We start from the raw sequence: 17,956 nt of genomic DNA, 5'->3' as shown, positions 1-17,956 counted from the left end.
ATACTTAGGCAAAAAATACTAACAAAAAGTAATCTACAAAAACGTGACCTATTCCACCTGCCACATCCTCCAATTGCTGAGAAATGTGTTTTACGTTGGTTTCTTCAGATCGGGACCCAGCCTGGACGTACACATTCCGTTTCACTCTGTCTCCTCCGTGCCTGTCGTATGCATTGTCCTTCCCCTTCAGACTCATGCAGAGACCAGACCAGCTGTCCTACTGACACGCCCACTGGAATACCGGCCCCCAGAGAGCTCCGCGTGGGGAGCTCTGGACCCCGTGAGGGGGTTACCTTCCACGCTGAAGTTAAGGATCTTGAGATGGGGAGACTATCCTGAATTATACAGATGGGTTTGATGTCATCAAAAGGTCCTTCTGGGGGAGGCAGGGGGGTCAGAGTCAGCAGATGGGAAGGCAGAACCGGAGGGTGGGGTGAGCGGAGGCACTCAGACGCCTCTGGAGACTGGAGAAAGCAAGGAAGCTGATTCTGGAAGAGAACGCAGTCCTGCCAGCCCCTAGAAGAGCACTTCCGGCTTCTGGAACTCTAGGTCCGTGATGCTTCGAACCGGTACCTGTACGGTCATTTGTTACTGCAACGATCAGAAGCGAATCCAACCTCTGTGCGGGCTCCCCGAGAGCTGGGTCACGGTGCTCGTCTCCTTGTTTCTTTCTTTGCGTTTCCCCTACGAACTTGGCAGCTGTGTGGAGTGTAACCTTCTGCCCCGTCCTGATGACCCCATCACGACGTGCCCTGAACAGTCACCACCAGCTCTTCTATCCAGCAGAAGCCCTGCAGCCAGGGGACACGGGTCCTTCATCACTACGTCTCCCGAGCTGCCCTTTGCAGGACAGCTGCTAAGAAATCCTGCCGAGGAAAGGGAATAAATCCTTACTCTTCACAGAGCCACCTTTGAGGAAGGTAAAAGGAGAAGGAGTGAGGAGGAATGGGGAAGTGTACCACACCTGGGGGCTTAGCTACTTTCTATTTGCTAAACGTAAAACAAAATGGACCTGCTTCTCGCCTTATAATGGAGACGTCCGAGGAGCTCAGTTTGCCAACGTCAAAACGGCTGCAATCACCGCGCCCTCATCCGAGGGAGGCAGAGGGTCACACGTGGAGAGACATGCAAGGGCCGACGCCGGCGTCAGAGCCGAGACGAGAGGCCCGGCTGTCAGCTTTGCAGGCGGGCAGCGCCAGCAGCCCCGGAGGCCGACAGAGATAAGAAAGCGGGATCTCCCCGGAGTTCCCACAAGGGGCGCAGGCCTGCCGCCGTGCGAGCTGAGCCCGGTGGCCGCGGAGACTGGGTGTCTGCTCTCCTGAGCCGTCAGATCGTAACCTCACACAGCTTAAAGATGGTAACAACGAAAACAGAAGAGGACAGATGTCTACCGTCCCAATAGGTCATGAGATGCGTTATTGAATAAAATTGGTGTTTCCCGTACACACAGCAAACTCTTTGTGACGGAATAAGGACTAGACGCTAGCAACAAGACAAGTCGATGACCGAGTGCCAGGTGCCTGGAGGAAATACGGATTTGGAAGTCACTGACATGGTTCTCAAAGACTGCCCGATCTACCACATTGCTTCTAGAAAAGACTTCTCTAAATGTTCTTGCCCTCGTTCTGAGGGTTTCCCGCTGTTGGGGTTTAAGGTGTGGCCCCGGACTGGAAGCACCACTCCCCTGGGGAAAAGAATATTTTTTCTTTAGAAATGCAGTCAGAAACGCAGAAATACAGCATTCAGAAATGCAGGTTAGAAATGCAGAGTCTCGGGGCACCTGAGTGGCTCAGTGGGTTAAGCCTCTGCCTTCGGCTCAGGTCATGATCCCAGGGTCTTGGGATTGAGCCCCCAGTCGGGCTCTCTGCTCAGCAGGGAGCCTGCTTCCCCCTCTCCCTGCTCTGCCTGCCTCTCTGTCTCCTTGTGATCTCTCTCTGTTAAATAAATAAATAAAATCTTTAAAAAAAAAAAAAAAGCAATGCAGAGTCTCGGGCCCTCTGAGACCTGGGGGCGGGAACTGCGGCTACAGATCTCCAGGTGAGGTCAGACTCCTGAGTGAGCCTCCGCACCCCCTGCCTTCCCGCAGAGCTGAGCCCAGCGGGGACGGCCCAGACCCGAGGAACAGAAAGCGGCACAGCACGGCGCAGGACAAGGCCGGGCAAAGCCTGGGTTCTCGATTGACCTCTGCATGCGCCACGACAGCCTGAGAGCAACACAGAAGTGCAGACTCAGGCACTGAGCTCACGGGCTCTTCACTGAAACAGGGGAGAGTTACCCTTCTCACCACAAAGGACGGAGCACGGCCTCACCTCATTTGAAAAGAAAGCAGCGTACGCTCGCTGCTTACTGTCTCGTTAAAGGGGTCCTCAAGCTCGAGCCCCCGGTGCAACCTTCTGGTCACGGAGGGTGCCCCTCCATGGGAAGCCGCGGCCGGGGGCCGCTCGGGTGTCAGGAGGGGGCAGAAGACGTGGTTTTCAGGGGCTGCAGGAAGGCAAGATGAAAGCCCAAGGAAGGAGCCTACCCGCACAGAAAGAAAATGTAAAAATTTAAAATTTCTGAGCCCGTGGCTCTTTCAACACGTGTCGTCCCCACGACGCTGGCTGCCCCTGCCCCCCCAGCACACAGGGCACACCGCGGTGAAGTCAGGCGAGGACCCGGGAGGAGGGCCTCGTGGCTGAGAGTATGCGGGAGTGTCTGGCCCCGCGAGCACGCGCTGAGGGACAGGGCCTGACCGAGGGGGACGGTTGTGCCGGCAGAGGAAGGGTGTCTGAGGCAAAATCACCCCAGAACGTTCTCTCATCCCAAACTAGGCCCCCCCACCACTGGGAGCTTGGGGTCGCCGCATCAGAGGGAGGCCCACACACTGCTCAGCGGGCGTGCAAGAAGAGGCTGCTCCGAACCTCGTCCGCACACTCCTGTGGGTGTCAGTTCACGCCCTCTAAAGCAGGGTCTGTGGCAAAGACTTTGAGCCCCAGACCTGGGAAACCAAGAAAACTGAGTTTCTCAAACACAGTATTTGTTATAGGTTGCACGGTGCCCTCAGACATCCTAAACCCCAGGACCTCAGAACACGACCTTATTTGAAGGGGGCCGCTAAGAACGAGTCATCGGGTTGGCTGGGCGCTAATGCAGAGTGACAGTCCTTGAACGAAACGCAGGGAGAAGCTCCCTCGACGATGGAGCCGGGCCCGGCCACACACGCACAACCCGGGGACACGGACGTGGCCAGCGATGCCAGGCTCAGGCGGCTCCTGGAGTGGGTTCTTCCCCCAGAAGGAAGCGACGGCCGGCACCTGCAGGTCAGGCGTCCAGCCTCCAAGACCGTGGGCACCAATGTCTGCTGCCCAAGCCCCGGCCGTGGGGCTGGAAAGGGGCTCGGGAATCCATTCCCGGGGAGCCGACACCCGCCAGCCACACGGCCACCCACCGCTGGCCTGGGCCGGCCTCCCGGAGCCCACTCTGCTCGCGCGAGCTCCAAGGGAGGCTCCCGCTTGGAGGTCCCCGCAGCTTCCCAGAAAACCCAGGGTGACCCCAGGGACCTGAGCCCGGTCCCCCCGGCCCTGAACCCTGTCTTCTCCACCCTGGGCTCCCGTGCTCGCGGGGCCGCCACACCCACTCATGGCCGGACGGTCTCCCCCAGGTTCCGTAGCTGGTCTGTCCCCGCATTCAGGTCCCAACCCAAGCGCCGCCCCCTCAGCGCAGACGTCTCTACCACCGCTCCGCCGACAGGGCCCCCCGCTCCCCCCACACCACTGGCCGCTGCGTGGAATGGCGTCACTTGGTGGCTTACTTGCAAGATCGCAAAGAGGGAAGGTCCCACCCACGGAGACTTTTGTCTCTTATCTGAGTCACCGAGTCCCCGAGCCTGGCACCGTGCCAGACACAGGCTCCCTCCGCAGTTGCTGGAAGAATTGAGGAGGGAGGGAGGGAGTGGGAGGAGGTGGGGGCGGGGGTGGGAGGGGGCGGGGGAGGGGAGGGTCGGCTCCACAAGGCATGCGCCGGGGCCTCTGATGCCCACGCCCCGGAGACCCTCGTCATCTTGAGAAGAAGCTAGAAATCGCACTCTGGTATTTATCCTGTTACTCTAGAAACAGGCGTTTATGCGTCTGGATCCTCCAAGATTATGATTTCCTGAAGAACGGAAGGTCGTGCTCATGTTTCTGCCTAAAATAGAGACGCTCCCCAGCCACGTCTTCGCGGGGACTTCGAGCTCTTTGCCATAAGTTGCGCCCACCGTTTGCTCCCCTCGTTCTGGGGCAGGTGGGCATCGGGGTCGGGCCAGGGGAGCTGAGCCCCCCAGGGAAGCCGGGCCGGGGCAGAGACGGACGGCAGAGAGGCTGCCGACGCCCGGCCGGCGGCTGACTCAACATGCATTTGGCACCGAGGGGTGTTTTCGTACTACATCTTGGAGAAAAATATGTCTTAATGATTCCCTAGAGAGGTTTATGACTCACAGAAATTGCAAAGTCTATGTCTCCACACCCAGCTCCCAGCTGCCTCTATGCTACGAGAGGATGGTTCTGTTGTTTTACTCTGTATTACCTCAAAATATCTGAACGGTCATATCCTGCCCAATTCTCTGCCCGACACTCTGAACTTCACCTGCACACAGAGCAGGACTGTGGAGGACACAGGTGTCCTGTCTCACCATAATGACTCAATTATCCATTTGAAATTAACAGACTATCTGCAATTCTTGGATTTTCTGGTACCCATAGAAACCAAGTCTGTATATTCTGACTTCGAATGAGCGGGAGAGAATTTTGAAAAGAGGAAAGGAGAGAGAGGCCCAGTGCGACAGCGTGGAGCCCATGAGCTCCCGACAGCCCTGAGAAGAGCAGATGTGGCCGCGGGACGCTGCCCGAGGCCTCCTGTTGTGCAGGGAGCCCTGTCACCTGCTTTAATCCCAGCAGAGAAGACAAGCCGCCGCGTCCGACCCAGGTCCTGATAAAGCCACCAGCCCCGTCAGCAACACCGAGGGTCCGTGATTCCAGGAAGAGAACGTACAGCGGCGTGAATAGCTTCAGTCCGAAAGGCCCTTCTCTGCTGGTTCCGCGCCGCACGGAGCAAACTGCAGCATTTCGGACGTGTGGGTTTCACACCTGAAACACCAAGGGCGGGTAACGGGCCGCGCGCCCCACGCTCCCTCTCGTCCGCGGCTTCGCAAGGACGGAAGGGGCCAGAGATCAGATTCATGTTCAAGGGCAGCGTCCTTACTCTGTCGGGTCACTGGGTTTCCTCTGTGGCGGGAATGGTGCGCTGTCCTTCCCTGGGGGCTCAAACACAGGAGGCCCTAGAAGACACCCCAGGGGGGCTTGACCTCGGGGCTCTTCCCGCCCCAGGGCTCTGGGTGGACGCACCGCTTTACGAGGCGCTCGCCTCCCTGCCCAGCAGCCGCCTCGACACGGGTTGCGGCTGACCACGATGGGACGGGGCAGCCCCCCTGGCCCAGGAGGAGCAGCGTCTTTTTGATGTCACTGGGCTGGTGCGCAGCCCGGGCCACCTCCGCGGCCAACCTTTCCCCAGCAGCTGCCACGAGGCCTGCATGGGCCACTCACGGATTCACGCCGGCCGCAGCCCGGACACAGAGCCAAGCGGGTGATGTCCGCCACTTGTCCAAACGTGGGACCGAGCTGCCCCAGACGGGGACCGCGAGACAGCAGGGCAGGTCTCCGGTGGGCGCCCAGGGCTCCAAGAACGTTCCCCTCAGCACTGACTGAGCCATCCTTCTGTCGTCACAGAGAAACATCCGCAGAATCGTGCTCGCGGCCAGCCTTGTCCCAGAAGCAGAAAGAGGAGGCCATGTCCTCCCACAACCCCCTCCTGCCGACCCCACGGTGGGTCCAAACACAGATAAGGTCTTTGCCGGCTCCGCCACACGACCCTCTCCTCCAGATATATTCTGGTCACAGGACCTTCGCCAGAGCCCCTGGAAGGGCCGAAAGCCTGGGTTCTGCTGCACAGAAGAACAGGAAGAAACAGGAACGCACGTGGGCTGGCAGGGAAGAGGGGACGTGGGTGACCCCAGCTTCGGGAGACGTGACGAGCGCCTGACAGGCAGGAGGAGAAGGAGCGGGGCTCGGAAGCCCGTCCCTCTCTGTTCCCAACTGCGAACTGTCGCTGTAAACCTAATTGCTTCGCTGTTAATGGCTTTATGAGTTCTGATGCTTCATTATTCTTCTTGTCTCATTTCTATGCAAGCCGGTTTGGATCGCTGCTTCGGTCTTTTTTTAAAGGAACAATGGAACTGTCTGGAGCCCCGCACGAGACGGGGAGGAGAGGATAAGCTGGAAAGTACAGGTGATGGGTGATGGGGTGCCTCAGCCCGGACCCATGCAACACCCCCGGGACCTGACTTTAGCCCAGAGGGTTCTGACAGCACCTGGGAAGTGCCGCGCTCTCCTTCACGCGGGACGGGTCTCCAGGTCCCCCGAGGCTCTTCCCCGGCCTGCTCCAGCCTCCATCCCCCGAGCAGACAAATCAGGGTTCCAAGACGCAGCTGCTCGGAAGTCGGGCTGCTGGTCACTGAGGGAGGCCATGCTGACGGGTGCTCAGAAGACACAGGACACCGTGCCCCCAGCAACTGCCCACCTGAGCTCTGAGAAGGGGCCAGGGGCCCTGCAGCAGGAACAACATCCTCAGGCATCCTCAGACGGGCGGCGGGAGGGCGGTGGGAGCTGTCTTCCCTGCGCTGTACCCGCCGCCCCTGCTCTCCGCCTGGGTGGCTGACCTCTGACCTCAGCAAGCCCGCCCCCACAGTCTGTCCTGCCCTACAGATGTCAGAATCTCCGCTGTCAAAACCCAGAGTAGAAGCTCAGAGGGGACAGGAAGACACCCCCCCGTCGTCTTGAGGAAATAAAAGTGAAACCATGCAGATGTGGGACGAAGTATCGGGACCTGGTTTCCAGAGTCGACCAGGAAACGGGGCTTATTAAGAAACACAGTCCTGACATCAAGCACTTTAATGCCAGGACTTGTCGCGACTGTTCTGTGAAATCGGGAACTTGCCTGAAACACTCGTGTCTATGACACAGAGACGGGGACACGGGGACATGGCATCGGGGGCTGAGCGGCCTGGCCGCTGCATCGGGGAGGGCCCCTCCTGCAGCCTCCCCAGTCCACAGCACGGCCCCCAGAGAGCAGGGACAGGCTCCTGGCTGGTGCGGAGCCGCCCACACACCCACGAGTCACCTCTCCGCTCCCCGATCTCCCTTCTAGGACTGGGAGTCCCTCCCCGTAACCCCGAGGGACGCGGCTGAAGAAATGCTTCCTGACACCTTCTGCTGAAGGTGTTTTTTGTTTGGGGTTTACGGTTTTTTCCAGACTCTCCGGAGGTCTCACCTGCTGTGTGTCAAGTGAAATTTGACCAACAGCCGCCCTTCTGGACTCGGGACACAAACGCTCCGCCCCCGTCCCGACACCCCAAGGTGGGGGGGCCTTTCTCTCCGTGGCGGTGGGGAAGAGGCACGTGGCACCAACTTCCTGTCTCACTTGCCATCTTCTGTTCCTCCACAGACAGAGCCGTGATGTGAAATACGACCGACAAGAACCACACGTTGAGATATTTGCACAGAAGATGTCCTAGGTGTGTCCTCTGCTTTAAAATACATCCCTGCGAGGCGCCTGGCAGCTCAGTGGGTTAAGCCTCTGCCTTCGGCTCAGGTCATGATCCCGGGGTCCTGGAATCGAGCCCCGCATCAGGCTCTCTGCTCAGCGGGAAGCCTGCTTCCCCCCCTCTCTCTGCCTGTCTGTCTGCCTACTTGTGATCTCTGTCAAATAAATAAATAAAATCTTAAAAAAAAAAATACATCCCCGCGAAGAAGGGGCCCCACAAAGTAGCCTCAGCAGAGCAACAAGGCTGCAACAGCTCCAGAGCCCTCTCCCACGTCCTCTCCCACGTACCTCCAGGACACACCCACTTTCCTCGTAGCCCTTCCATGCCGGGCACCACGTTCTGCCCACAGGTCGTCAATGAATATTCCTGATCCAGTGAATGAATGAACTGTCTTGATTTGAATGATTTTTCCTAAATAGGATTTTTCATCATCACACAGGTCAGATTGGCCAAACATGTGAAACTTCTCTGCTCTTGCTTCCCTCCTGTGTCGGACCCACAATCCTTCAGGAGGCCCCGCAGCTCCACTCTGAAGGCCAACGAGAATGTACGAGGAAGTGCGCTGCTCCCCGACCCGCAGGTGGTCGTGCAAACACGGGGCTGCCCGCAGGTGGTCGTGCAAACATGGGGCTGCACCTGCAGACGGCCTCCGGTGTCCTCGATCACAGCAGCGGCCTGTGGCCCCATCACATCCCGACACCACAAACCCGTCACGTATCCCCAGTACATCCTGCAAAATACTCCTAAAATTTGTTGGAACTTTCTCCTTTATTTATTAAAAGTCAAAGTTAAGTTGATTTTCTACCATCAGGAAATAGTAATAATTCACTGTGTTTCACTTCCTGTTACCAAAAATAGTTTTAAAGACGTCGGATTATTTTACTGTACAAACCAGCGTCTGCATTTCCATCTAGTAAGACACCTTGAGACTAGGAGATCCCCGGAAATAAATGTTGTTGACGACTTAAAACATTCTCTGTTAGGGGCGCCTGGGTGGCTGAGTCAGTTTAGTCTGCCTTCGGCTCAGGTCATGATCCCGGGGTCCTGGGATGGAGCCCCGCATTGGGCTCCTTGCTCAGCGGCAAGTCTGTTTCTCCCTCTGCGCCTCCCCCTGTCTGTGCTCACGGACCTCTCTCTCTCAGATAAATCAACAACCTTTTGAAAAAGAGATTCCCTGTTAATTGCACCAGCTCTTCTCTGCATGTCCCCATTGCACAGTCTCGGCGCTCAGGCTGGCCTACCCGCAGGCAGGGTCGGCATGGCCACAGGAGCCCAGCGCCGAGAGCTGGCCTCCTGTACCCAGCTGCTAACGACCCATGTTAACCTGCCTGCAAGAAACACACCGGAGGTTTCCGGCCATCACAATTCCCACAAGGGCCTAGCGGAGCGTAAACACAAGTGGCAGGTTGGGCGTGGCTTGGCTTCTCGGAGACCCTGGGTGTGTGGACCTCGGCTGTTTGCAGAAGGGCACTCCTCCCTTAGCCACTCCCACTCCTGGGGGGCCGGGCGTCTGTCAGTCTGCCTGCTTAGGGAAGTAAGTCTCCGGCTCCTACATCCGTTTGCCCTTTGACCTCTGTGGAATTGGCACAAACAGGGCTACACTCCCAGGGGATACACAGTGGACACGAGGCCGAGCGTCCTGTCCGAGATGCTGGGAGCTCCTTGCAGAGCCAGGAGCAGAGCCGGGCTGCCCCCGGCAGAGCCGAGACAACCGCGTGGAGCGGAAAGGCCGCCAGCAAAGACGAGGCAGCTCGGTGCCCTTTCCCTGCATTTCACCAACATGTCATCCTGGGATCGATCGATCATAAGATCCAGAGGCACCAGCTGAAACGGTGGCTAGCCCCGACAGGCCGTCTGTAAAGCCAGCCGTGTGCACCGCCCCGCCCCCCGAGCTGTTCCGAACAGTCAACAGACCCGCACATCTTACAACTTTCATGCTTTGATGGGTGCATCGCAGAGCACCCCGGGAAACGAAAGCCTCTTAATTGTGCTGTCAACCTTCCCCAGCCACAGGCCCGTCTTCACAACGGCCGGAATGCGGGGCTCCAACAGAAGCCCTTGTCTTTGGCTGTGGTTCGGCTTTGGGAGGAAGCGCTTTCCTATCCCAGGCCCCCAGGCCCCGTGGAGACCAGGGTGCCACCAGCAGCGGCCGCGGAGGCCCTGGGCCCTGTCCCATTCCACGCCCCTGCAGGGCGTCCTCCCCACAGTCCGCGTCTCTCCTCCGAGTCTCCCCTCCTGACCCGCTCCCGCGGAGGGGCCGCTCCCCCACTCTGCTGGCGGCGCCCTGAGCGCACCGCCCCGCCGTGTTCAGAGGCCGCGGCGCCGACCTTCCAGCAGGTGAAACCGTGAATCCCGCCCGTGCCCGCTGCTTATTCCCCACACCTGTGTTTACTGGGGATGACACGTCCTCTCCCTCTGGAAAGCCCAAGCCCACAGGCCTTGGACCTCAGGGTGTGATTCCGCTTCCTGTTTCGTGGACCCCTTTGGAGGGAAACGTAATGGCCCCCATATACCCCCAGCATACACGTGTGTGTGTGTGTGTGTAGGCGTGTGTTCGCACACATACACTTCACTAAAACAACCGCTCGCGAGCTATTAATCTCAAACTTCCCGCCCTCCCCCGCCCGCCTTCCTCCCCAGAGAACCAGGCTCCCACAAAACACGTATAATTACTTCTGGCGCGGTCTCTTCGACGGTGGGCTCCGGGTCCGGGTGCAGATCCTCCTCGGCGGTCTGACAACAAAGACAGACGGAGCAGCGTCAGTGCGCGACAGTCACGTAAAGACCAGCGTCCAGGGAGTCAACACGGAGGTCGAACAAGCTAGTCCCTGTCCGCGTCGCAGAACACGGCGTCTGCGCCAAGACCCCCGCCCGCCTGCGTCTACCCGAAACCGTGTGAGGCTTCGCGCAGCAAATGGATCTTTCTGCAAAAGGCGGGGAATGAAGCCCTGAGTGTTCGCCTGCACAGCTGGGAACTGCTCCATCAGGCGAGCGTGGATAACTCAGGCCACCAGTGAAAGGAGAGGCAGGTGCGTTACGTAACTCCCTGCCCGCAAGGCGGGGGCTGTGCATTTGCGTGGGGCTCAAAGACTGACAGACAGAAACGGAGAAGTGACAAATGGAAGGCGTTTGTAACATTCTTGTCTGAACAGAATAAAATCAGAGTCTCCGCTGACGCTCAAAGAATGACTTAACTCAGACAGTCAAGTTCCTGGCCCACAAACACGTCAAGGAGAGGTTTCTGGAGGACAAGCCTTCACCAGGAGGGTCTGGGTCTGAGTCTTGCTCACCGAGTCGTGGCTTAAAACAGACTGCTTAACCCGGGCCTCAGAGTCCCTGTACACGTCCGGGACAGAACGGCATCGACCACAGAGGGACGCAGAGCGCTCTGGGGAGGAGCGCCGGCCAGCGGGCAGCCCGGGCACCGTGGCCGCCACACACCCCAGGCCCCTCGTTTCCAGGCAGTCTGCTCATCCAGAGGCCATAAGATAACGAGCAGCTGACCAGCCAGACCGTAGATGTCAGGGATCCTATTTGATCCGCAATATTTAAAAACAGGGGCTTTTCCTTTCTTTAAAGACATCCCAGAAAGGAAGGTCATGCTATTCCTTTCAAAGAACACAAAAAGGACAGAAATGGGTCAGCTAGCTCCCGTGGGCGGGTTTCTGCTCTCACCTTACTCGTCCTGTCTTCCATTTTCTCACCTTCCTGCCCCCCTGCCCACGTCTGCCCTTGGCCGCAGTAAGTCTGCTGAAAGCAGTGACTGAGAGTCCCGCTAAAACATCATAAGTGGCTTCTTTTTTAGGCCAGATTCTTCAGGAATTTTATGGAAGGCCCGGTTTTTAATCAGCATACGTCTCCCTGTCAATACACCTCATTCACTGGTCAAATATACCGAAATACTTCAAAACAGTTCGTAAAACCGCAAATACTCTCCCTGGACAGTCAAATGAATGTCCCCCGTCTACGTGCAAAGGCAAAGCTGGTTTGTGTAAAGAGAGCCGCGTCTCCAGCCCGTGAGCCTTCAACCCAACCTGGGCCGGTCTGAGAAAACAAGGCAAGGGAGAGCGCCCTGAGTTAGAACAAATCCGGAACCCCGGAGTGCTGGTCGCTTAAAACAGTCATCGGTCCTGTTAAATTTGTGCAAAAGCGAGTCACAGAATCCCCAGCACGCAGCACAGCAACTCCTCTCGTAGGAAGGGCCTGCGAAGCTTCTCACGCAAGGGTTTCTGCTATTTAACTCGGAGTTCAGGGACCAAATGTATTCCATGTGTTCTGCCCAGTGTCTTGATCGGTGAGACATTTTAGTCTCGTACAACCTAAAACATGCACAAAACCAGAAAGCAAAACGAGCCTCAGAGTCATGAAGCAGACAGATCCCCTCTGTGTGGGTTCAGAGGACCCCCCGGGACCCGGAGGACTTCAGGACCAACGCTTCACATTTAATCGTTCCAGAAAAAGCTCTGGTTTTCCGGGTCCCAAAGCAATAGGATTGGGTGCTCTGTCTCCAGATAGCATACTGCAGACGGGGTGCGGTGCTCAAACATTCACCCAGGAAGCCCAAAGATCATTTCTTTTGCTTCGGGACCCTCTACTTTATCCAATTTTCATGACTTGTTGTGACATACACATCAGCCTCCAAAACTTGAAAAATCTGCCCTCTAAATGGGGTGGCGAGGCAGTGCGGTCCATGACATGTTTTTTAAGTAACATGAATATATACATTCTTGCTCCATTTCAGTCCGTCTCGGAAATACTCAGGACACAAGCTGCTCCTTAGAGCTGGGGTCAGTGGCTGTGGAGTCGGAGCCCTACGAGAAATGCTGCAAAGCCCCTTGGCTTCCTCACTGCTGTCCTCCACTCCGGACCTGCAGCCAAATCCTCCCCCACCTTGTGGGGCCCAGATTTGGGGGGGGGTGTTGGCAGCTAGGTCTCCCCCACAAACATGTTTGGATTACTAAGAGGGCTTCAGAAAGCTCCAGGAGGTAAGAAAAGAATTTCCGGCTGATCGTGATTAATTCAATTCATTCATTCAGTTTTTTAAAAAACTCAAATGTCTCCAAAAGAAAAAAAATGAACCCTGAATTAGCAACCCCGGTGAGAGGCTCTTGTGAAGGCACGGTCTTGGACGCCAGGAACGACATCCTGGGCAAACGGCACAGTCCATGACAGTAAGGAGCTGGGCTGTCACCTCTCTGGGCTGGGGGGCTTGTCGGCAGCAGCAAAGACAAGCCGTTCATCAAAAACCAGGCTGCATACAAACACAAGTAACATTTACATGAAGAACTGAATTTACAGACAGGACGCTGGGATAGGAGATAAGACACAAACTGAAGCTTGGATTTTGTCAACATTTAGCAAGTTATTGGGATGTGCCATTTGGGAAAGCAGTCTGAGTTGCTCGTGACACGCAGACGTCCGTCTGGTAATTCAGTAGGTAGCCTGATAACGGACGGGGGTGGTCTCTGGACGCATGATTGCATAACAGTAAGTTTGAGGAACTTCTTCATGGGAAAATGTATATTGATCATCTATAATTCAAATTAAGCAAATCAAATCCCATGGATCAGGCTTCCAGAAAGTTCCAGGTCCCTGGGGAAGCATGGCGTTAAACAGTATCCCAGGTGACTCCCACCAGCCAGCCCCGGGGAGGGGCCGCCTCACACCTTCATTTCATTATGTTTTCTCTGTATTTGTAACAGCCCCCCTCTCTACTGGAACACACACTATCAAGACTGCGTTATCTTCGTGCCTCCTGTTTCTTAAGGGGTCATCCCCGGTTTGCCCCTGGTTTCATCCTCTGCTGGAGCCAATGGGGCTCCTACAAGTAAAGCCACTTGTTGAAGGAGATGGAACAGACTCAGGTTAGTCGGAGCCGGAGCTCCGGGAGCCTGGAGTTGGTTGAAGAGCAACGTCTTTCTGCCCAGCATTGGTTTTCATTCATTTAACTGACCCCACACACCGCTGTGTGCGTGCGCGCGGGCACCTACACGCACCAGCTTGTGTGTACGCGCACCCGAGGGCACCCACAGCGCTCGCCACCCCAGCCCTGCACACGCTACGTAGTCAAGGGTCTGTCACAGACAAGTCCCAGCAAACAGGAGCCCCTTCTGCTGCACACGCCGCGCCGCCGCTGGGCTCCCGCAGAGCGACTCACCTCTATGTCCATGGGCTCCACCTCGATCTTCTTCCATAGCTCCAGCAACTGGGCAATCGGCATTTTTTAAAACTTCGCCCTCCGTCTGCTCAAGTACTGCGGGCGAGAAGCAGCAGAGGCCGGACGGTGCCGAGGCGGTCGGGTCCGCGCCGGGAGCGGGAGGGTCGCGGGGTGGGCGGGGGCCGGGGGGCTGCGGCCCGGGGCTGCTGCTGCGCGCGAGCTGCTCCCGCCGCGGCGCCGGGCTGACGAGCGGGCGGAGACCCGGCGGCGAACCTGCCCTGCAGCCTCCCCGCGGCTTCCCGGCCTCGCCCCGCCCCCTGCCATTGCCACTCCTCCTTCCCTGCCCCCACTATTTTACCTTAATTGGCTCTAAGTGATGGGTGCAAGTTGGGTCTGAGGATGCTGCTGCCATAGAAACCGCATAGCAACCAAGGGCTGGGAAGAGGGGAGGCGAGGAGGGGGCCTGCGGCAGACTCTGCCCTGCTCCCTCCCGGCGCGCGCGCGCGCGCACACACACACACGCGCGTGCACACACACACACACGCGCGCGCGCGTGCACACACACACACACACGCGCCAACCACTCCCCAAGCCGCAGGAGACCCCGTTCGCCCCACAGGAGGGGGTGAGGCGGGAAGTCAGGCGCAGCGGAGCGGCTTTCCCTGCTCCAATATCCAGGAAAATCCTGGTGCGCGGACCTGCCGCTGACCCGCCCGCGGAACCGGGCCGCCCGCCTGCGCGCAGCCGCCCACCCATCCCGGGCGCTGGGCCCCCGCCGGAGAGCAGCAGGGCCCGCAGGACCGTGGGGCCGGGGCGGGGGGGGGGGCAGCAGGTGATGCAGCGCCCCCGCCCCCGCCCGCTCCCCGCGCGCCGCGGTCGCGCTCCAGCCCCCGCGCCTGGACGCAGGACCCGGCTGGCGCCCCTGGCCACCCCTGGCCACCGGGCCGCGAGCCTTCCCCTGGGAACGAAAGCCAAGTGGGCTGTTTAAACGGGCAATTACAGCTCGTGTCCAAGTCAGGACAGGCTTTGGGGGAAAATATTAATTCAAACGATGCAGGGTCAGTCGTTTACCAAGTTCCAGAAGAGTGTTGTGCCCATCGTGCCCGTTTTCTCATTTAACTTCCATCTAACGTGGATTTAACAACCCATTTTCATAGATGAGAGAAGCCTGAGGCTCAGAGAAGGAACTTGCCCGAAGGCTCCCACCGGCAGGGCAGGGCGGGAAGGAAGGGCTGGTGATCCCAGTTTCTCTCCAGAGGAGGGACCACAAGGTGTGCGTGTCTCAAGAGGACTTGTCCATCCTTGGTTCCTTCTCTTTCTGCCTCCTTGTCTTGTTTACTCTATTTCTCTCTCAGAACAAAAGACCCCTCTCCCAGACTTCCAAGTGCTACTCTGATGTTTGGCCCCCTCTTTGGGGAAATAGCGTTAACATCGAATACCTCTATTCACTTCTACAGCAAATTCCTTTATCTTTGAGAAAAATATCTAAGAAAATGGCTTACTGCTTCCAAAAATTATCGAACCCTTTGTCCTTTTTTCCTCTTTATAAAACCGTGAAGAAACCCAGTTGATTATAAAGAAAAAAAAAACTAGCTCAAATCCCAGATACTCCATATTTCAGAGCAGAGTTGACAACAGAGGCTCCATTCCACTCTCGGTATTGATTTAGGAAGTGCTCTGTCCACAAAATCAGGCCAGCAAGATCGTGAAGATTAATCCCATTCAATAAAAATAATAACAATGTTGTTGTTTTCAAAGCCTTCGCCGATAGAGCAGAGTGAAGGGTTTCCATGTGTTCACTCTAATAGGGTAATTTGGGCATAGTGTAAGACGTCACAGATTAACAGCATAAAATGAAATGATGCTTATGTAATAAAGATAGGGAAACCATGGACATAAAAACAGCGCTGGTGAGATGTCAAGATCGTTCCACTTGAACGACCGAGAACGTGGAGCCCTTAAAGGCAGCAGGGAGGGAAATGCAATCGAATGTCTTATTGGGCATTTGTAAAACTTCCACTTTCTGGAATTTTCCACAAGCTCTCAGAGGTAGGCGCCTGCAGGAATTCTGCAGGACTTGGTTTGGGGAAGGAATCTGGAAAAGGATTGGTTGGGACCTGCTGTGACCTGCCAAGGCCCCTGCCGCCCGCCGAGTAGGGCCGCCCACCCCTAGGAGCCGGCCTCTGGCTGACGTGCTGGGACCCAACCAGAAGCAGCCGTCCTCAGACGCAAAAGAGCTATTATTAAAGGCACATCTTTAGGAATCACTGCAAATGTGGTTCACAATTCAGCATGGTGTCCGTTCTCAGACTCCGCAGCAGTGGCCCTCACAAAGCACTGAGAGTCGTGTAGCCCGTCCACAGGCGAGGCAGAGGGGCCGGGAGCGGGGAAGGAGCCGTGGAGACGCCAGACGAGATCTGATGGGGTCTGGGAGCTCTGGAAACACACTCCCGGGCTTAATCACTGCACCGCCGCCTTCTGAAGCAACCAAGATGATTACATAAAAACACCCGCTGAATGTCCTCTGCGCTCATTTCCAATCCTGTGGCACTTCCCTGGGGACAACCAGCCCAGATGCGGCACCCGGTGTCCTGGACGAGAGAAGGCCCTGAACATAGACCACATGCAAGACCAAAAAATAAATTAAAATAAAAAAGACAACTTTTAAAAAAACATAATTGCCCCAGGGGAGTATTAGCCACATGTGGAAAGCTCACACGGCATTAGGGGGCATGATCAGTTAGAGGACAGAAGGACAGTTTTTTCAGAAAGGAGACAGCGGTTCTATCTGAGTACCTTAAAGGAGAAACCTTCAAATAAAGGACTCAAGAAATCGTGTGCCATGGGTCAGAGTGTTCAATCAAATCCCAAGGAAACTCCCCGGATAAGGTTTTCAACCGGAACAACACTTCCAACAGCTGATTTCCAGGAACCCCACCCACAAGCGTCAACTTCCAAGAAGAAATGGCCACTGTAGCCGACTCACTGAAATGGGTCTTCCGTGAAGCACACCCCGCAGACGACAGGGAGGGCGGAGAGCTTCAAGAGTTCCTGGCCGCTAGATCACAGCGAAATTGTAGCGGGGAGGGGCGCAGGGGTTCCCGAGCTCCTGGACGGGTGAGGGGGGGTTCCGGTACAGACCAGCTCTGGCCACTCACCACTGACAAAACCCAAAGGCAGAGGAGCGAGTGATGGTGAAAGACAAAAGGAATTTTTTCAATGAGGCCAGTGTCGGGAAGACAGCGAACAAGGGTCCAAGGCTATTCCCAAAAGGTGAAAAGCATTTCTGGGTTCATATAAGGAAAATGTAGGGCATAGTGGCCAGGTACGCACTGGCGGGCAGAGATGGTCCGTGGATCACCGCCGTGGAGCCAGTCGTGGGCAGGTCTTGCTGGCCCAGGGCCATCCTTATGCTGCAGGGGTAGTTTCAGTTCCCGTCACGGAAGCTGCTTTGCTCACAGGGTCTTACCCTGAGCCAAGAGACCAGCTGGAAAGAAGAACCCAACTGGAAAGTTCTAGGTCAAAACGGAGGTTCTCTTTCAAAATGAGATGTGAACGGGCACCGCGCTCCCTGAAACCTGGCCTCCAGGAAAAACTACTCTCCTGAGTTCATGAAAACGGGAGAACTCGGTGCGTCCCCTACCCTGCAAGGAAGGAGAGGAGGGCGGGACAGAGCCCCTCCACCCTCCGGGTCTCTGATAACCAAAGGAAGGCTAAAGCCTCTGGAGCCCGGAAGTGGGATCAGGAGTCTGACTCTGGCCCCGCTGTGCCACGAAGACCCAACCGGTCTGAAGCTCATCCTGTCCACAATAGTGCGTAAAAGCGTGTGTCGGGATCTGAGGGCAGCGACCCCCGCCAACGTGAGGGTCCGGTGCTCGAGATGCTGAGTCCTCTGCGTCGTGACGGGCATGTTTGACTGACCCACGCAGTTTAGCTCAGGCTGGTGCATTTTGCAAGTTGAAAAGTTCAAAGGAATTGGTAAAATGAAGAGAATTACTGATTTCTAAGGGCATGATCACCGGCCTTGGTATTTCCAGTCTCCAGGGTGTCACGAAACCCTCCCAAATCCTCAAAACCAACTCGGCTTTTACAAAAGGCATGCTAGCCATCATTATGGGGGGAAATGTGATGTGCCTGTCCCCATCCCCAAATTCACACGTTGAAGTCCTAGCCCCTTGCACGAA

The 17,956-nt window shown here is 56.7% G+C and overlaps 1 protein-coding gene across 1 annotated transcript in view; it reads right to left on the bottom strand.

Moving 5' to 3' along the window:
• Positions 1–13,960, bottom strand: part of RPS6KA2 (ribosomal protein S6 kinase A2) — a 308,891-nt gene extending 294,931 nt beyond the window's left edge. Inside the window, exons 1-2 of the mRNA XM_046005543.1 lie at positions 13,773–13,960; positions 10,289–10,348 (exon numbers count right to left, since the gene is read on the bottom strand). Coding sequence (XP_045861499.1) covers positions 10,289–10,348; positions 13,773–13,835 — 123 coding nt within the window. The 5' untranslated portion in view covers positions 13,836–13,960. The remainder of the gene's footprint in view (positions 1–10,288; positions 10,349–13,772) is intronic.
• Between the last annotated feature and the right edge of the window lie 3,996 nt (positions 13,961–17,956).

The sequence above is a fragment of the Meles meles genome, chromosome 5 (genome assembly GCF_922984935.1).
Source record: "Meles meles chromosome 5, mMelMel3.1 paternal haplotype, whole genome shotgun sequence".
Lineage (NCBI taxonomy): Eukaryota > Metazoa > Chordata > Mammalia > Carnivora > Mustelidae > Meles > Meles meles.
The sequence above is the reverse complement of the archived record's forward strand: the minus strand, read 5'-3'. Positions and strand labels throughout refer to the sequence as shown.